This window comes from Aspergillus foveolatus, assembly GCF_047715535.1.
Source record: "Aspergillus foveolatus strain CBS 279.81 unplaced genomic scaffold BDW70scaffold_121, whole genome shotgun sequence".
NCBI lineage: Eukaryota > Fungi > Ascomycota > Eurotiomycetes > Eurotiales > Aspergillaceae > Aspergillus > Aspergillus foveolatus.
This window is the reverse complement of record NW_027396185.1, coordinates 1-24,935: the sequence shown is the minus strand read 5'-3', so window position 1 is coordinate 24,935 and position 24,935 is coordinate 1. Positions and strand designations below refer to the sequence as shown.

General features: G+C 51.9%; 11 protein-coding genes across 11 annotated transcripts; 7 read left to right on the top strand and 4 right to left on the bottom strand.

Annotated features, from left to right (window-relative positions):
- Positions 1 to 167: 167 nt before the first annotated feature.
- Positions 168 to 953, top strand: BDW70DRAFT_164616 (uncharacterized protein; the record flags this gene model as incomplete). Its single annotated transcript, XM_073741513.1, has 1 exon — positions 168 to 953. The coding sequence occupies one exon, from the start codon at positions 168 to 170 to the stop codon at positions 951 to 953; it is 786 nt and encodes a 261-aa protein (XP_073591121.1).
- A 2,650-nt stretch (positions 954 to 3,603) lies between these two features.
- BDW70DRAFT_154303 (Zn(II)2Cys6 transcription factor) lies at positions 3,604 to 5,505 on the bottom strand (the record flags this gene model as incomplete). The annotated part of the gene is made up of 3 exons (XM_073739817.1): positions 3,604 to 3,645; positions 3,979 to 4,606; positions 4,667 to 5,505. 3 exons carry the CDS (start codon positions 5,503 to 5,505, stop codon positions 3,604 to 3,606), a joined length of 1,509 nt encoding a protein of 502 aa, XP_073591120.1.
- Positions 5,506 to 5,710: 205 nt separating this feature from the next.
- BDW70DRAFT_166310 (GFA family protein) lies at positions 5,711 to 6,258 on the top strand (the record flags this gene model as incomplete). The annotated part of the gene is made up of 3 exons (XM_073741953.1): positions 5,711 to 5,849; positions 5,914 to 6,122; positions 6,178 to 6,258. Exons 1-3 carry the CDS (start codon positions 5,732 to 5,734, stop codon positions 6,256 to 6,258), a joined length of 408 nt encoding a protein of 135 aa, XP_073591119.1. The 5' UTR covers positions 5,711 to 5,731.
- Positions 6,259 to 7,388: 1,130 nt separating this feature from the next.
- BDW70DRAFT_164614 (ferritin-like domain-containing protein) lies at positions 7,389 to 7,863 on the top strand (the record flags this gene model as incomplete). The annotated part of the gene is made up of 3 exons (XM_073741512.1): positions 7,389 to 7,473; positions 7,525 to 7,710; positions 7,763 to 7,863. The coding sequence occupies 3 exons, from the start codon at positions 7,389 to 7,391 to the stop codon at positions 7,861 to 7,863; spliced, it is 372 nt and encodes a 123-aa protein (XP_073591118.1).
- Positions 7,864 to 7,867: 4 nt separating this feature from the next.
- On the bottom strand, positions 7,868 to 9,840 carry BDW70DRAFT_166309 (LysM peptidoglycan-binding domain-containing protein; the record flags this gene model as incomplete). The annotated part of the gene is made up of 3 exons (XM_073741952.1): positions 7,868 to 8,007; positions 8,415 to 9,380; positions 9,441 to 9,840. The coding sequence occupies 3 exons, from the start codon at positions 9,838 to 9,840 to the stop codon at positions 7,868 to 7,870; spliced, it is 1,506 nt and encodes a 501-aa protein (XP_073591117.1).
- A 1,043-nt stretch (positions 9,841 to 10,883) lies between these two features.
- On the top strand, positions 10,884 to 11,831 carry BDW70DRAFT_164612 (glycoside hydrolase superfamily; the record flags this gene model as incomplete). The annotated part of the gene is made up of 2 exons (XM_073741511.1): positions 10,884 to 11,285; positions 11,316 to 11,831. The coding sequence occupies 2 exons, from the start codon at positions 10,884 to 10,886 to the stop codon at positions 11,829 to 11,831; spliced, it is 918 nt and encodes a 305-aa protein (XP_073591116.1).
- A 96-nt stretch (positions 11,832 to 11,927) lies between these two features.
- Positions 11,928 to 14,591, top strand: BDW70DRAFT_164611 (uncharacterized protein; the record flags this gene model as incomplete). Its single annotated transcript, XM_073741510.1, has 6 exons — positions 11,928 to 12,154; positions 12,242 to 12,639; positions 12,728 to 13,062; positions 13,091 to 13,720; positions 13,793 to 14,326; positions 14,385 to 14,591. 6 exons carry the CDS (start codon positions 11,928 to 11,930, stop codon positions 14,589 to 14,591), a joined length of 2,331 nt encoding a protein of 776 aa, XP_073591115.1.
- A 174-nt stretch (positions 14,592 to 14,765) lies between these two features.
- BDW70DRAFT_145099 (ankyrin repeat-containing domain protein) lies at positions 14,766 to 16,850 on the top strand. The gene has a single exon (XM_073738372.1). It carries the CDS (start codon positions 15,016 to 15,018, stop codon positions 16,699 to 16,701), a length of 1,686 nt encoding a protein of 561 aa, XP_073591114.1. The 5' UTR covers positions 14,766 to 15,015; the 3' UTR covers positions 16,702 to 16,850.
- Positions 16,851 to 17,330: 480 nt separating this feature from the next.
- BDW70DRAFT_166308 (uncharacterized protein) lies at positions 17,331 to 19,080 on the bottom strand (the record flags this gene model as incomplete). Its single annotated transcript, XM_073741951.1, has 5 exons — positions 17,331 to 17,363; positions 17,435 to 17,876; positions 18,009 to 18,859; positions 18,952 to 18,967; positions 19,025 to 19,080. 5 exons carry the CDS (start codon positions 19,078 to 19,080, stop codon positions 17,331 to 17,333), a joined length of 1,398 nt encoding a protein of 465 aa, XP_073591113.1.
- Positions 19,081 to 20,442: 1,362 nt separating this feature from the next.
- Positions 20,443 to 20,858, top strand: BDW70DRAFT_145097 (uncharacterized protein). Its single transcript, XM_073738371.1, has 2 exons — positions 20,443 to 20,476; positions 20,533 to 20,858. Exons 1-2 carry the CDS (start codon positions 20,474 to 20,476, stop codon positions 20,701 to 20,703), a joined length of 174 nt encoding a protein of 57 aa, XP_073591112.1. The 5' UTR covers positions 20,443 to 20,473; the 3' UTR covers positions 20,704 to 20,858.
- Positions 20,859 to 22,364: 1,506 nt separating this feature from the next.
- On the bottom strand, positions 22,365 to 22,802 carry BDW70DRAFT_145096 (uncharacterized protein). Its single transcript, XM_073738370.1, has 2 exons — positions 22,699 to 22,802; positions 22,365 to 22,635 (listed from the first exon to the last, which is right to left on the bottom strand). Exons 1-2 carry the CDS (start codon positions 22,779 to 22,781, stop codon positions 22,392 to 22,394), a joined length of 327 nt encoding a protein of 108 aa, XP_073591111.1. The 5' UTR covers positions 22,782 to 22,802; the 3' UTR covers positions 22,365 to 22,391.
- Between the last annotated feature and the right edge of the window lie 2,133 nt (positions 22,803 to 24,935).

Genomic DNA, 24,935 nt, shown 5'->3' with positions numbered 1-24,935 from the left:
TGCGCGCCCTAAACGCCAACACAACCTTTCTCACTCCAACCATCGCAAATCGTCTTGACCCGCGAGACGTCCCCACCCTTGACCTCGTCTGCCCAGGCGGCGAAGCTCTGTCAGACGAGATTCTGCGGAAATGAACCGGCCATGCCACGCTAGTCAATCAGTATGGAATGGGCGAGGCAGCGACATTTTGCGCATTCAACGTTAATCCCCAGCCCGGGGAAAACGCCCTTGTTGGCACGCCGGGGCCAGGTGCAATCTGGATCGCTAGCCCCGCATCACCGGAAAACCCTGTACCTGTCGGTGCTGTTGGCGAGTTTCTAGTCGAGGGCCATCATCTAGCGCGCGGGTATCTTGATAAGACATGCCAGAGGCCAGAGGTTGGGTTTCTAGAGCATACACCTAAATGGATAGCTGAGATGCACCCGGATCGAGCGCAATCGAAAGTCTACCGGTCCGGGGATCTAGGCCGGTATCATGCGGACGGCAAAATTGAGCATACAGGCCGCAAGGATACGGTGCTGAAGCTCAATGGATGCCGTAATGAGCCTGTGGAGGTGGAGAATGTATTGCGGAAATCTCTTTCAGCAGGCGATAATGTTGTGGTTGGGATACTGGATTATATGGACGAGAATGAGGACCCACGGCTAACTGCATTTGTGTACTTGGCTGATTGTCCGTCGGGCCTTTTCGAGGAGGTAAACGAAGGGGATGGTGCTCATGCTATACGCTTCCATATCATGACCAACAGCCCTTCTACAAGTGCCAAAGTAGACGCTATGAAAGAAACCGCCCTTTCTACGTTGCCCCTGCATATGGCTCCCAGCTTGTTCCTGCTCGCGGATCGAATTCCTCATACTAAGTCGAATAAGGTTGATCGGAGGAGGCTTGTTCATTTTGGTCAGTGGCATTTCCGTAGCCTGCGGGCTGGCGTGGTCGCCTCGCATTCATATTAGTGCCCAGAGAAGCTATTTGGCAGAAACAGATCCAAATTTTAGGAGATGTTGTCACTTAAATATGGTATTATTGATTAAGCAATGAGCACCTGCTTACAAGCTAGAATAATTATAGCCTATAAGCACCGATAGCACTATCCGCTGGTTCTGCGTCGGAAACCGCGCGGTGGGGTGATAGCCATGAGCCTTTTATAACATTACTTTGTAGTAGATTATGGTTATAGCTTAGGTAGAGGAGAGCCACAAAAGCCATGGTGCACCTTCGTAGTCTAAATAACCTATCAAGGTCACAAAACTATGCAGGCATGCTATCTGTCTTGTTGTTTCTTACATATAAGCAACATGTACTGTGCCGCACGGTAGTCACATTACTTGGCAAATATTGGCAGCGCATGCGCGAGATAGACCAGGTAAACAAGTTAAAATATTGCCTAGTATAATTGCAACCAGCATGGAGCCTTGGGTATGGTCAACTGCAGAACCTACAGGGAGAAAGCCCTGCGCTTAGTATTGGCTAACTCCGTATAGTGCACGCTTGCACTGTCAAGGTATATAAAATCCGATCGAATGTACGATACCCCAGGCTGAGACGAATGTGGCCTAAATCCGTACAGCGCACTCTGTGAACAAAGAAACTGGGGAAACCTTTTAGGGATTTTGCAAAGGGTAGGTAAGCGGGATACGTGGGTGGGGACAGGTATACCGCCGCCAAAGATATATACTTGTGGATATAGGGCCCTAGGTCAGCAGCTTTAGTATACAGCATTTAAGGAATATTCCTGGGGCAGTCTCCAGCAGGAAAGCGGTTCTAATGAGATCTCACATGGCTCTGCACTTGCTACTTTGTTAAGCACTCTGACCGAGCGTTATTGGTAGTTCATTTCCAGGAATCCGATTTATTTCCCAGGCGTTGTTTGCATTACACTCAGCAGAGAGGATCATCGAAGGAACTCCTTGCACTGGGAGGCAGCCAGAGCACTGGGAAGACGATCGACTAACCAGATTCCGGCATTCCTCCTCACCGACCACGGCGGCTTCTTTCACAAATAGCCAAATCTCCTGGGCCTCCCGCCTTTAAGAAGTGGCGTAGCTACTGTATGGACTGGGTGAATTGTGCTGACGGCCCGGGCCGCACCGGCTTGGCCCAAGGCTTGGCTACTGCGTTACGTTGTCCCGACGACCAATAGTATGACTGACAAGTGCAGCCCATCCTTGCATCTGCTAGCTCTACGGGCGAGGTAGACAGTCATATCTCCTACTGCAGCGCCCCGCCGCATTAGCTCCTAGTAAACGCAGAACACCTTGAAAGCGCGTTCTGTTTATGTTTCTATCAAGCAAACGTCTGGTCTTGAATGCTAGAATATAGAGGTTAAACATTGACGGGAAGTGGGTAAGCTCCGTGCAGTTCCCTGTCTGTGTGCGGCGGTTCGTAGTGGACTTTAAAAAGTCTTGAGTGGAGGAAGGAGGCGGTTGATACTGTCTCTGGGCAGGCTGTCAAGGGTTGGGTTTTCAAGCGCAAGGACGGCCATATCTTAAGAGCCAAGAAGGAAAACATGTCTGCGTCACGATGGACAGGGAGTTCCATGTCCGGCGACCGACGCTGGATCCGTGATGAAGTGAGACCGGACGAACTGGATTATTACGTTGTCACGGCGACATGGAGCGTTGCAAGCACCAAAGACTTAGCGAAGCATGCCCATCTAGAAAGCAAAACAGAACAAACCCCCGCCCAACCGTCCGCGTCCCAGACGACTTCATCCAATCAGACCCTCAATTCCCGGGAACAATCTTCCTCCCCGAGATGGATACGCATAAGGCCGGCGTCACCATGGCCATGGGCGCCACGGAGGCGTGCAAGGTTGTGCGCGCGTACCGCCAGAACCGGCGGCGCACGCGGATTACAAGGTTTACGGGCCTACCTGGTACCTACTTGTCTAGCACTAGGCTGGCACTATATGTATATATATTTATATCTTAATATTGAATCCTGGAAAGGTTCTGTAGCTCTCCAGTAGAACATAGCAGAGACAGTGCCATTTATTAGGCGTTCCCTAGCCCATGATGCCAACGATGGCCGTGTAGGAGTAGGAAAGGAAGAGGGTTCTGCCTCCTGGGCAAAGAACGTTAGGATGTTGCTATTGCTGTTACTGCCACTGTTATGTGATCCTCTAAGACTTGAGTTCGGGTTCGAGCTGGAGCTCGACAGGGCCTTCACTCTTCTAGCGGGAATCCCATCCTATTGCAATGATGTTACTCCGCCGTTCCTGTAAGGTTAGTAGGTAGTGCTTTCCCTCTCCCGACTCTTTACGCCACCTGACATTGTATTATGCTAAAACTCTAGGTATGCGAGACTCAATATTTGAGTTGTTCGTGTGGTTAGGCATATGGTAGGAGATCCAAGTAAACATATGCTCTTAACCTAGACGCTCTATATAAATACTAAATGAGTAAAAACTAGTACATACGACCACAGGGTGTGGAGAACAGGGCTTCCCGTCCGCTCAGCCGTACTTAAGCCACACGCCGGCTGGTTAGTAGTATGGTGGGTGACCACATGCGAATCCCAGCTGTTGTATGTTTTTGTTTTTATACTCAACTGCCACCATTATAAACGAAGCTAGCTTTTCTATTAGGAAATCCAAAAATACTTCTAAGCTTCAGATTCGGAGGATCCCAAAAATATAATTTTTAACTAAAAATACCTATTATTACAGATTTATATACATAACATTACACTACAGTAGGGATGTTGCACGAGTGTTGATTTACGCCTGTAACAGGTCTAAACGCGTGAAGCCGTCGCATCGTACGAGTCCCAAACGCGTATTTTTCAGCCCATTGAATGATGAGTACCCGAGGACCAGGCATTGACCAGGTAAACGCTGTATAGATGGGTGAAACTTTGACAGTTTTCCTTCCCTTGACATCTCTGACGGCAACCTTTTTAGGCAGGATATATTGCAACACCCATCGCCCGAAACTCAGCGAGCCACCTCAGCCGACTATGCGATCCCTTCGAGTTTACTGAATCCATCCGACGCCAGAAGTCCCTCAGCACTTGCTCTGCCCCGGACATAGATTGCCAAGGAAGGACTCTGGAGAGGCTTCTTATATGTTGCAGGACGGCTGATTGACGCCGGGCATCGCTTGATTCCGCGCCAGCAATATGTATCGGCCAGATGGTTGCTTTGAATAACGGGTGATTGCACGAGACTTGCGAGACGTGGTGCAAGATCTCGTCCACTAAATTGTCGCTTCGTGCTGGAGCATGATGGCAGGAATAATTATCCGGGACTACCTGGAGTGCATAAAGCGTTGCAGCAGCTTTATAGGCTGAGCTGACGTGATATCTTTCAGTGAAATCATTAGCTGGTGTTAAGGACTGGAGTTGCATGGTCCAGCTGCTTGGGTCGAACTCTTGCATACAGAGGAATATGCAACGCGTTGACGGGCTGCAGCAGGAAAAATCGGTGCCGGTGTCATATACGGAAGTTGCAGCTAGGATCAACGAAGAAATTGGTGATGGACATGCTGTGTAGTGTTCAACTTCTGCGTATCTTATTGCGGTGTCGATGCCATTCATTGCCGCACATAGTCCAGGAACATCCCAGTTTGCTCTTGCGGACGAAAGTGAGGAACCAAAGGCATCCTGGCTGTATTATAGTTAGCTCGTTTGAGTGGCAGGGAAAGGGCCCTTCCAGCCACGTACATACAGAATAAGACGGGTAATGGTCCATGAGCGCAACGCACGTTCATCGGACTCCAAGTCATCAGCTACAGCTGGGTGGGACGTTATGATTAAACGGACTAGTTTGGCGGCAGCTAGAACATGTATCCGCCATGTGTCATCGCCGGATTCAAGAACAGCAAGTTCGCCAAGGAGCATCAAGGAGGCCAGTAAGGTTGTATAATTCGATGGACTCAAATTGCTAAGCTCTTGATTGAGTAATCGGAATGCCCTTGCTTTGGCCCGGAGTGCATAGATCTGGTTGCTTTGAGTACTGGATGCCCTTGTTAGAAGATTGTGCATGTGGACTGCGGACATGGCAATGATGATCTGAAACAGAGCAGGGCTGTGGTCGGCGAACTCAAGCAAGAGTCGGAACGGGCTTTGCTTTTGAGAAGGGAGGTCGTAGACAGCCAGGTCATTGCCAACGTTGACTAGGAAATGTGTCAAGTAGTGTCGCGTATCATGGTCGAGCCTTTGGAGCCAGGGGTGGAGAAGAGAGTCGTAAAGCATGGTTTGGTTGGTGAATCCCCTGCTGTCGTCATGAGGTCCCACGTGGTGAATGAAAATGTTGTGATTTATTTCTGAACTAGAAGCCGTTTCTGCGTTCAAGCACATACTGGAGGACATAACCGGGGCTCCAGGAAAGGACTTTCCCATCATCTTGCCCCGACTAGCAATTCCATCTACCCAGAGTATCAGGTTGTCATACCCGAGGCATTCCACACCGGCAGCATAGCATTTCTGGCATCGCGGTTTACCCAGATCACACTTGACTCGACGCCGTCGACAGGTGTGACATGCCCCCTTTGAGCGGCAAGACATCATGAATCACGCAGTACAGGGCATGGGAAGACGTGGGCTTTGCAGACTTGGGTTGTCATAAAAGCGAATTGAGGGACCAGCGGACTATTCCCAAATAAGCAGCCAAGCACCAAGTCCAGTGGGTCTGACTGCAGCCACTTAAATACGTCATTATAGCCGGAAGTATTCTATTCAAGATGTTTCCTCCTCTCCAATAAGCATATTACTTCACTGCAATAAGTACAAGATGCCATTATCCGGTCATTGTCTTTGCCAAGCAGTTACTTATACTGCCAATGCCAAGCCAGATACGGTTGCCTACTGCCACTGCGATGACTGCCAACGTCAAAGTGGCTCTACCTATTGTACGTGCGACAAAACGCCTCCCTCCCCTCGTGAATAACTGTAACTAATATCTCATTTTTCTAGCATTGTATGTGATGGTTTCACCTGATCAACTGTCAGTCGATGGTCCCCTTAAAACATTCCAACGGACTGGAAGTTCCGGATCCCCAGTGTTGCAAAAGTTTTGTCAGATATGCGGTTGCCCTTTATTCATTCAGGCCCTGAGTGCTGAGAATGAGCTTGCTATCATGGGTGGCTCCCTTGACTGTGTTCACAAGTTACTGTTGCAGCCAGTATGTTGCTCATACCTTCTACAGCATTATGCATAAGCTAAAAAGTTGCGTTTAGTCAATTGAAATTTGGACTGCCAGCAAGCTTCCATTCTGTCAGGAGCGTTTGCGTAGTTCCCATGCCAAAGACGCAGAGTAGCAATCCATGAGAGGCGCTGGGCCTAGGTAGTGATCTCAGGCCAGTCTACCACTGGTCAATGAGAAAGCTGACGGAGGATCAAACCAGCTCAGAAGCTGTGTCTGATGCAGATTCAGACTAAAGTGTGATCTCACCTCATTGACTGCTGACGGGCATGAAGGATGTTAGCAGCCTCCGAGGTGATCCCGGAAGTCTTTCTTCGGTAGTATCTAGACCCACCACTGCGTGGTTACATAGGCCCGGTAGGGGACTCCGAAGGAGACCTCAAGCAATTCTACACTTTTTACCCCTACCCCGACCTCCGTCGGTAATGGCGAGGGCTCCAGTTCCATGGAGCTGCTATCACAAAGTTATGTTCTGTAGATCCCTATCATAGGTTATAGGTCTTTAGCCAAGGTAATCCAAGGATAATTGGATAGTATGCTAATTACATGACCAGGAAGCAGGCTCTTGTTACGGAAGGTTGACCTCTCAAGCCTTCCTAACCCCGGCGACTCCTGGTGCACTCTAGCGTTCTCGATTGACTTACCTAACAGCCACGTCCAACTAGTATGAAGACTAGCCACGGTCCTAGGGTGAGTTCACGGGAGAAGGCAGGACCAAGATGAATATAGAGAAGCTCTATATCTTGTAGAGTTAAGTACTGACGAGTTGTCGCTGTATTCTTAATGGTAACTCTGAGATAACAACTTGTATTGATCGCGAGGATAGAAAGCTAAGTACAGGCAATGAGCGTCCTTATGGTTCAGCCCAGTTAACTTTCGATCCAAGTGAGGTTCGCGTTTGCTCGCTCTCGCTCGGTCCGCTTGGGATATGATTGGAGGGAGTCGAGAATCTGGACAGCGGCTGTGCCCGCGTGGCCGGTGATTGGCGATTTGGTTGGAACTAGACGTTCTGAATCGCCTCCTCGAGCTCAGCATATCTCACGCAGTGGTCGATCCATTAAACCAGGAAATGATGGACATCTGGAGCAGTCTGAGCATGACAGGAGAGATCATATCACGGGTACGTGCCTACCAAGGGCGCCGTCTATTTAAATGATCAGCACCTCCCCCACGGGACAGCCTTATAAAGTATCTTCCTCCAAGCTGTATAGTACATTCACCATCTATCTTTGTATTCTTGACGATATGAAGCTTTCTCCGCTGGGACTGAGTAGCGTGATGTTGGGACCGGCCGTCGTCACTCCAGTGGCGAAGCGGGCAGTCACTGACGGTATGTTCTGCAGTAGCGTATGGACTCGACGAGAACTGAAGGTCATGACAGCCGATACCTTTAATTACGCCCTGACCTTGGAGCATCTCGAGGCAACTTTTTACGAGCAGGGTCTGAAGAATTACAGTCACGAGGGCTTCGCCCAAGCCGGGTTTCCCAACCCCTTCTACGCCAACCTGCAGCAGGTCGCGTCGGACGAGAAGATGCATGAAGAATTCCTCCAACAAGCGCTCAGTGGTATAGCCATCTCCTTACACTCAACTAAGTCTTTCCACTAACACTAGTATAGCCGCCAGCGCCAACCCAGTCGAGCGGTGTACATATGTCTTTCCATCGACCGATGTGAAGAGCTTTCTCACCGTTGCAAGTGTATTGGAAGAATACTCCTAGATATCTACGATGAAACCCCCACACAGTATGCTTCCTCCAACCAGAACCCAGCCTTGCAATCTGACGAGATAGCCGGATTCCAGGCGAGGAATTGGGCGGTGGTGATGCCATATTTGGCCGCCACAGTATCACAGGTGTCGCCGTCTGTATACATTAGCTCATGCTACATGTGGGAATATAGATTGAGAAGGAAGAAAGGAGAAGAAAGTTGGGGAAGCATACCGATTGGCACATAGTACTGGTTACAGTTACTGGCAATTACCGGACTGAGTTGGTGCAGGGGGTGTCACGGTAGTAGTCGCTGATGCCTTGGTGGTTGTTGTTGGGGCTGCGGTGGTCGTAGCACTAGTCGAGGACGACACACCGACGCAGTATGCCTCTTCAGGCCAGAAGCCAGATGTGCAGTCCGAAGAAATAGCCGGATTTCAGGCAAGGAATTGTGCGGTGGTAATGCCAAATTCAACCGCTACCTTATCGCAGGTTTCGCCATCTTATGGTGCGGTGATGAGTATACAATATTTCAAAGAGGTTCGGAGGAGAATGAGCCATACCTTGGGCAGTGTAGTACTTGTTACAATCAGAAGCAATTCCCGTCTGCGTTGGAGCCTCCGGGGTGCTAGCTGCCGGGACCGAAGTGGTGGTGGTGGTGGTGGTGGTAGCATTGCTCGAGGTGGAATTACCATAGTCCCACCCGGGCAGCGGATCGACGCAATAGGCGGCGCCGGCCACCAGATCACTGTCACAAGTCGTCTTGTTCAGGGACGGGTTGGCCTCGGTGAACAAGTTAATCGCGATCACGTTGGACAGACAGATCTGCGCGCAGGTGAGGTTGAGACTGGCGTCGTTGACAAACCAGGCGCCGCAGTCGGTCGTTGTACCAGTAGCCACAGTGCTGCCTACTGGGGGGTTGACAACCGAGTTACCGCTGTCCCCGATGGTGGTGTTGAGTGGCTGGCCAGTGTATGTGCCTCCTGGGGTGGAAAAACACAGGGTCGAACCCCAGTAAGGGACCGGATCGACCAGGTTGCTGCAGTTCACGTTGAGCTGAGAGTTGAAGTTGATAACGTCCGCCGTGAGAAGGCAGGTGTCGTTGGCCTGGACAGTATAGATACTGCTACAAGTCTGGGGTAGACAGAGATCGGTCCCAGCCCAGATGGATGAGCAGTTCACGATGTTCGGGTTGATGTAGAACATGGTGGCAGCGGACACGTCAAATGTCTGGGCGATAGAGTCACAGGTATCGCCTTCCTTGGTAGTATAGGTGTTTCCTGAGACGCAGTCCACCTCTGCAGATGGGACCGTCACGTTAAAGGCGCTCTGCACCGGGTCAAAATCAGACACGGTGAGGTTACAGGCCTGTGCGACGGCCTTGTAAGTTGACTGCCAGTCCTGAGTGTAGGCGTCCAAATATGCGTTTGCCTGCAGGAGGGCTAGCTGCTGCACGTTGCAATACGAGCACAGGTCTGCAGTAGGCAGATCGGTGACAACGACAACGTCAGGGAACGCCGCAATAATATCTGACATCAGTTAGCGAGAGTGTAACCCGAACCAAGGAACTAGAAATCGGGCTTATATACCGTTGCAATTATCACCGGTTGTGGGATCCGTCAGGCAAGATTGATTCCAGTTGCTCCAGACCTGGTCAACCAGTGCAAGGAAGGACATGCCCGGGATCAGTGACTCGGTGGTGCCACAGCTGGTCACCACAGAGTCATGCAGTTGGGCAATTGATGTCCCACAGGTAGCCTGACAGACCAGAGACGCCAACGTAGCGTTGTTGAGGCTGCCTCCATAGGAGCTCGTGGCCAGAGCTGACACGCCCGGGTCACAGTCGATGCTATTGTACAGTGAAAGTTCACAGGCCTCGGTCAGACCCAGACTGGACAGAGAGCCATTGGGGAACATGGTGACCCCAGCATCTGCATTGACGCCGGCAGAGGCCGCCAGAAGCAGCGCAAGAACGCCGGGAAGGACCATGTTGGAGCGTGGAAAGGACAAGGTGCGCGTTTGGATTCCTTTCCAGCAGTCTCAGGGGCATCCGTACTTGATATGAAAAGCAGATCAATCTGGACCTTCTTAGTAGTCAGGGATTTCTACTATATGACCCGACGTGGCTTGACAGGACCCTGTCGATTGAACTCCCGAAATCGGAAATGCGAACACTCTATAACAATACTACGTGGGCCTACTCAGCACCGCGCTAGACGACGTCCAAAGCCATATCAGGCGTTCATTTCCGGTCGAGACCTGAATCTTTGCTCCTATACAAGTGGATATCGCCTCTTTACGCCGGAGTAAGCGGAAGACAGGATAATTTGGGGGCCAATTCATGGTGAATTTCCGGCTATCTCCGGGAGGGAAGACGGGGGAGCATTCGCCCAAAGAGGAGCCGCCCGCTGGCTAAAAAGAGGGCCCAACGCCAAGCTGATCCTCTTATTGGCGCCGCCGCCCAAAAGCTTAGCTGGTCTATCAAACTCGGACATACTAGCGGACCGTCCGGGCAGTCACCGTTCTCGCTAAAAGCCGGACAGTCACACTAACAAATGCGCCTCTTCAGAGTAGTTGGAGACTAGCAAATGTCGCGCAGGCTAGCATTGGGTATCGGCAATCCGTGCCTGGCTTTTCCAGGCCTCTGACAGTTACTATTGTCTGACCAATCCAGATTCACCAGGGCCAGACTGTTCTAACTGGTTGCCCGACGAGGTCTAATCTCGCTGAGACATGCGTCTTCACCTAGACTGTAGACGGGCCTCACTGGCTGTTTGAAGAATGCGCCGACAACGGCGAAGACAAGATAGAAGGGCAGGAGATGAAATTGCCTGGGCAGAGAAGAATGCTGTGGGTCGCTTATATAGTGCGGGATGCATCTCTGGCAGATTGTTCAGCAGGAAAGCAGGTCAGGATAATAGCAGAGGCCCAGTGGCATATTTCCGTAAGTACTTCGCCTCTATACCACCCTGATTCGACGTATTCTCGGTTCTTTGCTAATCGACACTGTCTCTCCCATCGATAACAGTCCTATGAGGCGACTTCTTTGGACCCTTCTCGGGGCTCTCTCCCTGGTGCTCGCCGATACCTACTGCGATGAAAACACCCCTTGTGAGCTTGGCTGCTGCGGCAAATACAATGTCTGTGGCATGGGCCCGACGTACTGCAGCGCTGAGACCTGCATCAACAACTGCGATGCGAAGGCCGAGTGCAATCCAGACGATTGGCCCGACCAGTATGTCAACGCAACCACCTGTCCCCTGAACGTCTGCTGCAGTCCCTTTGGTTTCTGCGGCACGACGGAGGAATTCTGCGGCAACACCACCGTGACCCGGCCGTCCTGTGATGCAGACTCGCAGTCGATCACCCGAGTCATTGGCTACTACAACTCGGCGGCAGCGTCGCGGGCCTGCGGTGGCATGCAGCCCGCGTTAGTGTCCCAGGGTGTCTACTCACACATCTAGTTTGCCTTTGGGAGCATCGACCCAGACAGCTTCGAGGTCATCCCGGCGTCCAATGCCGATACACTGCTCTATCTCCAGATGCAGGCACTTCAGATGCGTGACTTGAGCCAGGAGCTCTGGCTCTCCATCGGTGGTTGGGACTTTTCTGACAGTGGCACCCCGACGGCAACGACCTTCTCCGACCTGGTGGGGGCCAGCACGAGTCAGCAGAACGCCTTCTTCAAGTCGCTCACCCAGTTCATGACCAACTACGGCTTCACCGGTGTTGATATCGACTGGGAGTACCCCGCGGCGGGCGATCGAAACGGTCGGGACGCAGACTATGCCAACTTCCCCAAGTTCCTCGCTCGGTTGAAGAAGGCGCTGGCCGAGTACAAGTTTGGCCTGTCCGTCACCTTGCCCACGAGCTACTGGTATCTGCAGCACTTTGATCTGGAAGCCATCGACCCGTCAATCGACTGGTTCAACTTCATGAGCTATGACTTGCACGGCACCTGGGATATTGGCAACAAGTGAACCGGTGCCTATCTGAATGCTCATACCAACCTGACCGACATCACGACCGCATTGGACCTGCTGTGGAGGAATGATATCAAGCCCAGCAAGGTCAACATGGGCATGGCCTTCTATGGCCGCAGCTTCACCCTCGCTTCCTCCTCCTGCACTGAGCCGGGATGTCCCTATCTCTCCGCCGGGGATGCCGGCGTCTGCAGTGATACGGCCGGTGTCTTGTTCAACAGCGAGATCGAGACAATCATCAGTGATAATGACCTGACCCCAGAGCTCTACAAGGATGCCGCTGTCAAGACGATCAACTGGAACGGCGACCAGTGGGTCTTGTATGATGACTAGGATACCTGGAAGCTCAAGGCCGAGCTGGCCAAATCTCAGTGTCTCGGCGGGGTCCTAGTCTGGTCGATCGACAGTGACGACAGCTCTCACACCTTCTCCAAGGGGCTATCGGCCGCACTGGGCAACGAGATCAACCTGGACATGACGACCGGACTGACGTCGGCCGTGTTCGTCGAGAAGTCTTCCTCTTCCGGCTCTTCCAGCACCCCCAGCCAGGACTCCTACTGCCGCTTCATCAACTGCGGAGAGGTCTGTCCCAGTGGCTACACGGTAATCAAGCGCGGCGATGAGACCTCCCAGCTCATGCTCGACAGCACCGAGTGCCCGCCCGGCGCGAAACAGACCCAGACGCTCTGCTGCCCGACGTCCTCGGACGTGCCGACGTGTCAGTGGCGCGGCTTCCACAACAACGGCAAGTGCACGGGCGGCTGCAACGACGACGAGGCCGAGGTGGGCACCACCGGCGCCGGCTGTACTCGCTCGGGCTACCAATCGGCCTGCTGCTCCGTCACCTCATCGACCGATCCCTGGTCCAGACGTCTAGCTGCGAGAGCGACCAGACGTGCCCTTTGGGCTATCCCAATTTCGTGGTGAGCTCGCGGGACGGATGGGGGGCAGGCCCTCGTGCAAGGGCGAGAAAACGTACAACTACTGCTGCTCCGGCTCGTCCATCCCCGATGCCTTCACCAACTGCGAGTGGAAGGGCCACGAGACGACCTTTGTCAACACGGCGTGGTGCAGTGATTCGTGCCCCTCCGGCTACATCCGCATCGCTGAGCAGTCAATCAACATGATAATGGGGAACAACAAGAAGGGGCACACGACCGACTGCTGGGGAGGGAATGAGGCCTACTGCTGCAAAGGGGCCACTCCCAAGGTGGTGCCCCGATCCGATGTGAGCGAGCCGCTGACCTACGGACCAGACGGCCAAGGACTTTGACGCCTACCTGCAAAAGTTCCTCAATGACCCCGTGTGCCCGCTGACCTGGGAGGCCCAGTACAGCGCCACCTTTGACGAAAACTTCATGACCCGACGAGACCTGTCGTACATCCAGAGCATCGGCAACAGCAGCAGCAAGAGAAACACCGATAACCATTCCTCCCCCGGGTTCAGCGTGGCGGGGGCCCGGAGAGACTTGACGGACCAAGCCACAACGCTGAATCACCTGCTGCCCTTGCTCGAAATCTGGATCACTGCCGAAGTCGAGCGCCAGGATATCAACAATATCCGGAATCTGCGGCTAGAGGAGCATGGGCTGCAGGACGATGCGGCCAATGCCTCGACCATGAGGACGGTATTCTTTGGCTCCGCCGACAGTTACACGGGATCCTTCATCTATAGCCCGACCTCGACGCTGGCTGATGAACTGTGCAATATTGCCGATTCGTCGCAGGGGTTGGACCGGCTCTACGTCGCGTCCGAATACCTCTGCGAAGATCCTAGTGATGATTCCACCCTGTCGTCGCGGACTGTGACCGTCGTACGCACCGATAGTCGTTCCGAGAACAATTGCTCGCCGTCTGTGATGTATGTCCTGCGTGGTATTCTCAATGTAAGTCTTCCTTCCCCTCTCTCTCATCCTAGACAAAAGGTCAGGGATTGACCATGGTTGGTATTCTATCAGGGCGATCTCTTCCTCCACTACCTGCGGTGGCTCCGATCCACTTCCAGCGCCGGTAACGAGGTGATCCTCGAACTGGCCTTCTGGATGGGCCCAACTGTGGGCGTGGCCGATAGCACTGTCCGGACCAACTACGGAGATAGAAGCCACACGGCGGCCACGGACCGGTGGATCGTCATGCACATGCACATCCCACTCGACGGGGACACGTTCATGGGGGGGGGGGACAACGTCCTGTACGTGGGGGTCCGGAACATGGGCATCTACCACAGCCAGGGCGTCTATCTCCCTCAAGCCGTCTCCCGGACCGTCACGCCGGGGTATCGGGCTGAATACCGCTACACAAGCTCGTACGCGGGGGGCCGATATAACACGGGCTCTCTGCAAGACTACAATTCTCGGACTGATACCATCGCTTGTCCGCAACAGCGCCGGGGTAATTCAGCACAACGGTGGTACGTTGGTCGGGAACGGGGCAGTACGGTGCCTGGGTCGGCCAGTCCAAATGCGGATTATGGCCAGCTGCTGAACGACTTTGTAAGTTCCCTTTCCCTTGATAGATGTATATGTGTGTGGATGTACTAATGACGAACAGGGAGTATGGCTCCACGAGCAGGGCACCTTCTCCATCGGCAATCTGGTGTACCTCTGGCCATCGCTGCGAGATATCGCCATCGACGATGGCTTTACGCCAAATATCAACGCGCGTACCCGGTTGAATCCCCAGGACGGCGCGTTCGATGATAACTGGCGGCCGGATGGAGATGCACCGACGGATCCATGGTATTATCAGAATACTTGAGCTGTTTGGGGAAGATTGTATATGAGGATACATCTTATAAGCGTGGTATAGAAGCCTATGTCGGTGTAGAACTGGGACTATATCGGTCGTGTCAAGTCTTAAGACCACGTCAAAACTTGTACAAGCATGAGTACTATGTCTCCGATAGACCTTACTAGCTCCGTAGATACCATGGCACCTGCTGGCCTTGTCCCCCTTTTTTCAATCCTCAAATAAGTCCCAGACCGTAGGGATTCGACTCGATACTAGCTGCTTGACTACTATCATTGGTGGGGCCGCAGCGACATTTGACAAACCCTCTTCTTCCCCCTCTTCGTCTTTCTCACTCTCTTTTCTTCCCTCTCCCTTTCTCTCCCACACACTCTCTCCCCACAAATGAACGACTGATATAATAAGATAAACAACACAAGGTAAAATAATTATCATGGCAGAGAGTGATTCTGCCATCTTGGACCCCCCGGAATCCCCCTCTCAAATAATCGGCAGGCGCAGGAACCGCCTCGTGAATATCATCAAGCAGAACGACCTCCACCAACTCCGTCAATTCATCGCCTTATGTCCTCCCGAGGATGTGATCGCCCCAGGGACACCCTACCTGGACGACGCCTTGTCCAATGCAGCCTCGTACGGTAGCCCCGACGCTCTTCGCCTCCTCTTGGAGGTGCACGCTGCGGCCCCGGAAATGGTCCAGAGGTTCAACCCCACGTACCGTCTGCTGCTCGATGCATGTGGCGCCGCAAATATCGGTGTGGTGCGCTTTATCCTGGACCGCCATGGCAGTCCCGAGAATCGGCTACCGCTCGGGCCGGTGGATTTGCACCAGAGAGGTGGCACCGGAGAGACGCCGATTCTCCTGGCGGCTGGGTCGCTGACGTATCTTGACAACGACGCAGAGGAAGCCGAAGATGGGGGTTCCGATGTGACTGAGTGGATGCGGGACCGGATCGCGCGGGGCCATCAGTTGATTCACCTCCTTCTCGATATGGGCTGTTTACCGACAGACGTCGTTCCACCTTTGCCAAAGGATCTCTCTCCTTGGGGGGGTCAGGTGCAAGACAGTGTGCTTGGGCTTGCCGTGTCGAGGGCCGATGCGCCATTAATCCAACGGCTCATTGATTCCGGTGCTGATATCTACCTTAAGCATCAACACTTCCATCATGCTGGGTTATCGTTCCACTTTAGGATCGCCAAGGGTCACGCTTATGATGTCACAACGCTTCACCTGGCCAGTGTATTCTACAATACTGATGCTGTCAAGTTGCTCTTGGATCGTCAACGCTCCATGAATAATAGCAACCCTGACCTCGCTTTCTCCTGTGATGGTGATGGGCGACTCCCACTGCATTGGGCAGCTAGCGGCCCTGGAGGTCCTGATTGTAGACTCCCGGATCAGCAGCGCAGGACCACAGAGACCCTTCGACTGCTCCTTGACCATGACCCTACTGGTACCAACCTTGTTGACAAGACTGGGTCCACGCCGCTGCACTATGCTGCTATAAGCCATGCTAGGTGCGGCTGTAGCGAGCACGCCGAGCTTGCGATCCGCACTTTACTCGAATACGACGCTGACCCCCTGATCCCCGATGGCTCTGGCCGTACCGTCCTGCATCTCTTAGGGTACCAGTCCCATCAAGGCGACCACGTCAGGACCGCACTTCTGGATTTGATCCTGTCACACGGTGCCCAGATCAACCATGCCGAGGCCAACGGGAAAACGGCATTGCACGTCTTTGCTCAGAATCTTCGGCAGGTCTCGGCGGCGAAGTTCTTGATCGAGCACGGGGCGGATATCCGGGCTCGGAATACTACCCGGGAGACGCCCTTTCATGCGGCCGCGCGGGGGTTCTTGAATGACCATGTGCGTCGTGATGGGAGAGATCAGGAAGTAACCACCTGCAACAAGATCAGGCTCCAGGATGAGATGATACGTGCTCTGCAGGAGGCAGCCGGAGAGGATGCTGCGATGTTGATGAGCCAGCCCAATGCGGAGGGGAAAACTCCGCAGGACTTGTTGGAGGAGACCAGGAATCGGTGGCAGGGAAGGGGGCAGCCCGTTCCAGGCTTGGGAAGAGGCAGAGGCAGAGGTCGGGGACTGCCAGGAGGAGTATAATCCAGGTCAGGAAGAACACATAATGGGCTATCGTGCACTTCTGACATATTTTGGAACTATGGAGATATTTGCTACACCAGGGTTCTTGCCATGCATCAGGTCACATAGTAAAGACTAATCACAATGGCTAACAGTCCAGGCTATGTATGCCTTGGCCATGTAATGGACCAAAGAATAGGGCAAAGGGTACCTTGATCAACAACACCATGACCATGACTAATATGTCGGGGATATCATAGCCGGGAGCTGGTAGCTATGTGACCCACAATATTCTTGTTATCATCTATATATGAGTCAATCATCAGTGCGCCACTTGGAGGCTCTTCGTATATCCATTGACAAAGCAAGGGGACCGCTGCCAGAAATCGGCACTCCTATAGCTGGCGTTACAAAGGATTCCAAAGCTGCTCTAAATCAAACCTATCCGCTAGCTCGAGCTATAACCGGACCGAAATGGCTCGGAGGCGGCACCAGGGTTATTGTGGATTCGCCTTGCTCAGGCATGTAACGCTGACCAGTCCATAGCAGGAATGGGGTACAGTAGACAGTCTTGGATTGGTTGAACGAGACGCAGGTGGTTAAAAAGGCACATTTCACGAGTGATCGGTCTAGTCCGCACCGTACCAGACCTATATAACCAATTCCTCCAACTTCAAAAGTACCTACCCAAAAACCCATCGTCAGCAAATCCTCCGCCTCAGACACCAAATTCAACCTGGACAGGAACACTCACATTATCGATATACCTCACACCCACCACGATCCCGTCGCGGTCCTGCAAGCTCGTCTCGTCCCAGAACACATTATCCTTGCTCTCATCAAGACAGCAAAGACAAGCAACTACAACAGCAGTATATCTCTCCCCAATCAAAGCAGGTAGCTGAGTCTTACACAGCTCCACCAGCCGGTCCTTTATCCTAAATGCTCCGCGCCGCTGGTCCTTTTCCACCAGAGCCGATGATATCTCTAGTCCAGACCACGGCGTGGAGTTGCCTTTATGGTCAACACAGACAAATGATTCCCACAATGCAATCTCAAGCAAGCATACACCCAGACTATAGATATCATGACGCATCTCAAAGATCTCTTCAGGATAGAGACCTTGTCGCAGTGGATGCCGGTACAGGTTTTTCGCCCAGTCCAGGTCACCGAATTTGTCGGTCCGACCTTCCGCTCTGCGGATTCGTTCGAAGCCGATGAGGAATTAGGGGCCTATGTCAGCATTCTTCGTGCTTGTGTTGTCGTGGAAGGCAAGAATAGTCTCTGGGCGGATATTCTTATGCACAAAGCCTGCTGCATGCACGAACATGACCGAGCGAGCAAGTTGCTTGGATGATTGGACCCGCAGGGTTAATGAGCATTTTTTGGCCTTGGGAATCTCAGAGAGAAAGCAGCGTAGTGTCTTTGGTGTTGACTGCTGCAGAGACTTGGGAATCTCAAATAGAAGATAGAACTGGTTCCCTTGCAGGGTTGGTAGTTCGACAACACCTTCGCATCGTAGGAGGTGGAATGTCAGCAGGTCAATATGCTGGAGGAGCCGTGCCAGGTCGCGAATGTTCTGCTTTGCTGTCGTTGTTGAAACCTGGTTCAGACCTAGGAGATTTGCCGGGTCGAGGAGGACACGGCGAGCCGTTGTAGGGCTAGGGCTAGCATTTCCGCTCTTGTATTTCGTCACGTACGCATCCGTCCCTTCAACCCTCACCATCTCGTCGCTGAGAAATGCGGCGTTTTTGAAGACCGATCCGCTCTGGTCCGCACCCTGAGACGATATCTGCTTGATGGATGCTCTCATCTGAGCTAGTCTCATTGTGGGCGACGGGGATTTTGCTGACGCCGATACACCTGGCTGCTGACCGGGACGCACATCTCTCAGCTGCACATCAATATCCGGGTTCGCAATCCTGGTAATCAGGTACCACGATGGATCAAACCTCCTCTGCCATTGCTCAAATTCTTCTACTGTCCGCGCAAGCTCACGCTTCAGATACACAGCCTTTACCTTCCGCTGCACGTGAAAGGAAACACCGGCCTTTGCCTGGATGACCTGGAAGCTCTCCGAGGCTTTGGCAAGCTTGGCCCCAAGACGGGTCAATGCATCGTGGTAAATAACAAGGAGTGGATAGTCAAGGTTGTCGCAGAATGAACGCAGAGATCGCAGCTGCATGTCCATTTTCAGCCATGAGGCTTGGTGGTTAGTATTGTTTCTTCTAGGTCGGTGTCCAAGTTTTGGTATTGCTGGCAGAGGACTACTAGCTTTTTGCCATATCTGTGGGTAAGTTTAGTATCTCCATCACATCGGAGAGATCTGGACGTCGGGGCGTACTTGAAGCAAATATCGATTACACCGACCACGCCTAATGCGAGGGATGCGGGATCCATCTTGGCTGTCGTGGGCTTAGTTACCAACAGTCGCATTTAGTCAGACTCTAGTACTTTAAGCCCGACGAGCCTGCATCTGAGCGTGCAGGACAAATAATAATCCGTGTCCTATGAGGCTGGAGATCTGCACCTCCCCTTGGCGCATCTCCACGCCCGGTACACATCAGCGTCGGCGTTAGGCAGACATGGCTGCTCTGCAATCCAAGACGGGATATGAACACGTTCAGCGACCTCATCGAGCCGTTCAAGCTCGAAATCAAAGACCTCGGAGACCGAAGACGAGAAATTACCTACAAGACAGACCCCCGCGACGGCACGAGAATCCCGGTCACGACGTTGTGGACGCAGAAGCACTACTTTACGCACAAAGATCAGGTCTATAAGAATGTGTATCTGGATGAAAGCGTAGACAAACGACTGCGGGTTATCAAGGAGATACTCTATCAGCCTGGAGATGAGAGCCGCTGCTTGGAGCTAGAAGCCGCAGCCAGGATAGCTCGAGATGTGGGGTAAGTGACGCATTGATTGCTGGTGGTGATACTGTACTTATTGCCCTCTGACATCGTATCCTCATCATCTAGTCCCGACTACAGCCGCCTCTTTGTCGAATTCCTCGGCTGGTTTCGAATCCCAAATGGCGTCTCGCTCGTGCTGGAATACTGTGCATTTGGGGACATCGACAAATACTTTCCAGAACCTGTGCCAGAACAACTAGCAAGAACGGTTGCGGGGCAGCTGCTCGAGGGAATTGCCGTACTGCACGAAATGGGGATAGCACATCGCGATATCAAGCCACAGGTAAATATGTCCCTTGTGATCTGGGGTTCGCGTTACTAACACCTTGAAGAACGTCCTCGTCGCACAGACAGATCCAATCGTCGTAAAGATCGCGCGGATTTCGGAGTGAGCAAGTATACAGCAGACCGAAGCATTCTGAGGAGTCGCGTCGGAACCCCGGAATACATGGCGCCAGAGCTTCTGTTCAGTTCGAAAAAGGAGTCAGACTACTCAAATGCCGTTGACATTTGGTCCCTGGGAAGCTGTATTATCTACTAACAAAAAAGCTCCCCTTCAGGAGGCTTCGAGAACTTGACCAGTACTACAAGGATAAAGCATGCTACCCAGACGCCCATCTTATCGAACAGGGGGTGGGGAGCTCTGGAAGATGCTTCGTCAAGTCCTTGATGAGTCCTCTACCCGAAGATCGGCCGAAAGCATGCAAGGACCTGTTGGCAGACTGGGAGGTTCTGCACAACGAGGGAACGCCGGAAGGTCATCTCCAACCTGCCGCACAAATCCGGTCGCAGCTGAGACTGGAGACGTACAAGAGATAGAATTCCCATGGTTGACAATCATTCATCGGGACAGTGCGCCAAGTATCAGTGAGGTGCCAATGGTAGGCAAGCCATTTGCCCATCCCTTCACTTGACAGTCAGGACTAAATACCCGCAGAACTATGTGACCTCAGAGCTCTTCGTCACCACAGCGGCCCCAAAGGAAGACATCGGGCGTATGAGAGGCCTCCTTGAATCGGAAGCAAATCCAAACCAAATTCGAAACGGAACACGGCTCTGCATAAAGCAGCAAAGCGAGGCCACACCAAGGCGGTCCGACTTCTCCTAGAATATTGCGCAGACACGTCGGTCAAAACCCAGGACTATGACGAGACCGCACTGCATCTTGCTACTTACTCCGGCGATTCAGATACTTTTCTGGACATCCTACATCTGCTGATGGCCCGCGGGGTCGATATCAATGCCCAGGATGCAATGGGTAACACGGCGCTCCACCTCGCGATTGCAAGACTGGGCAAGGTTGAGACGGTGGAAGCGCTGCTTGCACTTGGGGCGCAGACAGATCTCCTTGGTAGAGGTGGGCTGACACCGCTGCAGTATGCAATCAGTTTGGACAGGGAAGGTAAATCAATAGCCCTGCTTGAGGGAGGCGCGGATCCAAATATACCCAGCCCCGACGGGCGCAGACCGCTGCATCGGGCAATTAAGTCTGAGCGGATATCCTTGAGGCTCATTGAGTTGTTGGCCGAGAAGGGTGCTGATCTCAACGTAATGGAAGACCATGGCAACACGCCACTGGGTGATGCTGTTCGACATGATCGTGCAGACGTCGCTCACCTACTCATTGAGAAAGGAGCCGATACCACGTTAGGCTCGTTGGAGAAGAAGAAAGGTCTCCAGTTCCTTCAGTTCAGACCTCATTTTCCATGGCCCCTACAGAATTAGATGTTGCCTCTTTCTCTGCCTACACTAGTCTATGTTCTGTATATGTAAATACTGGCATCAGATATTTACCCGGCTGTCCGTACCGACCCAACCCGGATGCAGGATAACCGTTTTCCATGAACTCACGGGGCATCAGTAAGAACGTCTCTCAATCGTATCGCACCCGTGCCGTATTGAGACTGCTCAAATGATTCCAGCTCCACGCGCCGCCGCAGCAAATGCCGCTTGATGATGTAAGGAGTATAGATCCGGATGCGGTAGGCAATACGATTCCTTATTGGGACGTCCAAGGCGACGCGGATCTCGTCCAACCTGCATCTTTGGGTCTCTATCATGACAGCGCAAACGAGAATCATGGAAATAATATGTACAACCCTACAGTTAATAAGCATGAATACGAATCACCGACAAGGGGCATAGAAGAACTCACAAGATTAGTGGTAAGCTGTATTTCCTGATTAGCCATGGAGTCTGTTCCGCAAAGAACGCAGCAAAAGCATCTGCAAGAGCAGAAACAGTAATGATGGCTGCCATGACAGCCTCTGACAATGCATCAGTGAAATTTAGTAGGTATATAAAGATGAAGTGCAAAGCAGTTTTGGTACTCACCCCTGCCGACTGAAGAGGCAACTTCTGCTGCATACAGTTGACCCACAAGGAGCAGGCCACACCACGGTATAAAAAGCGTCCAGGGGGTCACAAAATAAAGGGCCTTCAATAATGGATAATACGCAAGTCCCAACAGAAGGGCGAAGAGGGCCAAGGATGTGAGTACCATGCACATCAATACCCATCGCCGCCGTCCGACTCGCTCCACGGGGTTGGTCGACAGGATGACCACTATAAAAGACGCGGAGAGTGGGACAATCACAGACATAGTAGCATTCCGGGCCATCTGCTGAGCATATCCCTGGCGAATCCAGTGACAAAGTGTATGGTCAAGCGTAACGATATGTCAGGGACTGCCCTACAGAGTATAAAGGTAATCGTAATTGCCAGCGCCCGTAGGGCAGCCTTAGTTGTACTTTTGGATGAGGCCCGTCCGTCTAAGGCGCTCGACGAGTATATCCTCTACAGGTCACGGCTCGCTTGGACACCATTACTGTTACGAAATCGGTTTAATGCATTGTAAGCCTTGCGCATCTCTCCGTTGTATGTATACCAATAAGGCGACTCTGGCAAGACCCAGAAACAAACTCCGAAGCCAATCGAGGAGAGAATGGCGACAACGATGGCGAGTATGGAGAACCGCGAGATGTCGAGACTTTCAGCATTGAAAAACAGATCACCCACCAGAACCCCAAAGCATTGATATCTGCGTGTTCTAAGCGTCAGCATGGCCATCAATTCCTTTCAGTTAAAGGGTCCAAAGACGAACAGTTGCCAGGCGCACAGATTACTGCCGCGTATAGAGATTCGGCTTATCTCCGCGAGGTATATGGGGAAAATACAGGAGACCATCCCACTGGCCGCTGCAGAGAGTATACACGCCAGCGTAAACGAGAGCAGTGCTGGGAAGCACAATACCAGTAGAAAGGCCGCAATCTTCAGGCCTCTGCTCTGTATGCCGCGCCCCGGTCTCCATAGTATCTAAGCAGCGGAATTGCGCACCAGCACCCGACAATGAAGTACACGCCTTTGAGGGGTTGTGGCGTCACTATATTGGGAAACACGTTTACCCCTTGAAGATCACCGTAGGTGGCAGGCTGCGGAGACAGCAGCTCTACAGTGCCCCTAGCAATAAGTACAATCAGTCACCACGTTTGTTCCTTCTCGCAAGGTATCAGTCTTACCATAAAAGGCTCCCTATCGTGCACAGACGTGGGATTTGCCAATACATTTTGGTGAAATCCACATCCGGCAAGATTTCCATGGATTCGAGATGGTCCGGGTCATTGAGCAGCAAGGCGCCGGTTCGAATATCGTTCCGCAGGTCGTCCAGATCATATTTGGTGACAAACTCGTCTGCATTGAGAAGGACATGACGGTCTCTGGAGTTTAATCCTATGTGAAAAAGTCTGGAATTTAGTATGTATTATGTCGACCGTATGTGACAGCTAGTCATATATGGAACTTTCCTATTGGGATATCGGAACTGCAAGCTCCGGCTCGCCGATGCTTATGCAGAGACTTCTGTTATTTCCACGGTTCAAAAGTTATGTCTCTTCCAACTGCCGTATTAGGCTAGGATGCTTATTATTTCTTATGTATTTAAACCGACCTATAGAGCTAGATTGGAAGAATCAGACCTTCATTCTTTTATATTATTTGACAGCTATTGCTGGTAATTACGTCTAGTTTGACGCTCCATATATTAGTATAAAATCTATCGGGAAAATATACCGCTAAGCCAAAAAGGCGCCATGACTTCCAAATTAGTCTTAGACAGTCATATTTTCTAGTCGACAAAATCATTACTAGCCATGCTATGCACTAGCATACTGAGCAGAGGTACTGTCACTGTTTTGACCGTGGTCATCCAAGTCCATCGCAACAGCCGGAATTCGAATCAGGTAGGGTAATGGAATGAATTGACTCTGTAAACTGAGGATCTAAAGAGCTAATTATTTAGGAGGATTATGGATAATGAAGAAGATCTCAAAGTTGGATATTTTGAGGAACCTTCTGTTGCAGCAGCCAGCGAGGTTACAGAGGCTTGCAACACGGTGCGCGCCCGGGCACAGCCTCACAGTTTCCCCCTAGAGTATGGAGTACCTGTGCAGGTCGAAGCCAGTGAGGCTGCGAGGCTGTGGGAGCATCCCTGCTTGGTTGTTATTTTAGTCATCATTCTCCGCAGATCTCCAGGCCAAGCACATTGCGTACTATGCAGTAACAACCGAGCATCGAAAGGACTGGGGATTTGGTCTGGGAATAGTTATTCAATGTGGACGAGGGTATTACTCCGTGCCAAAACTTAAGTCCAAGTTACTACTATTCACTATATAGATCATAAACACTTCATATCAAGTACATACGACCACAGGGTGTGGAAAACAGGGCTTCCCGTCCGCTCAGCCGTACTTAAGCCACACGCCGGCTGGCTAGTAGTATGGTGGGTGACCACATGCGAATCCCAGCTGTTGTATGTTTCCTTTTCTTTTTTTCTTTCATTTTTTTGCTAAGCTCGTCTGTCTTGTGTGGCAACTGACCCTGGCTTTCAACTCCGACCAAATGCGGGAGGTTTGGCATTTGAGCCCGAAAGAAACTTACTACCCACCTGAAGACTTTCCAATTCTGCGATACTAAGTTGTAGTTCTGCAAACTTTTTACCTGCTACCGTGCCGCGAACGTTGACTAGTTGTAGGGAGATATGAGAGACTTGGCAAACTAGACGACATCTTGGGCAGTGATGATATTTGGAGTTTTCGGATCTGTTCTGGCGCTTATGCAGATCATTTGTCAACCGGAGGAGGTTCCTCCTTACTAATCAATGTCCAGCACCTCGCTCGTTTACATATCTGTTTGATACTCTACGCCGTTTGTATAGCAGGGATATCTGTTTGATGCCTCGTACCGTTTGTATGACAAGGATATCTCCTGTATAGCGAGAACCTTCTTTTTGAAACCTTTGAAAAAGGTATAAATTGCCTATACAGATCGTAGTTAGGAGATCAA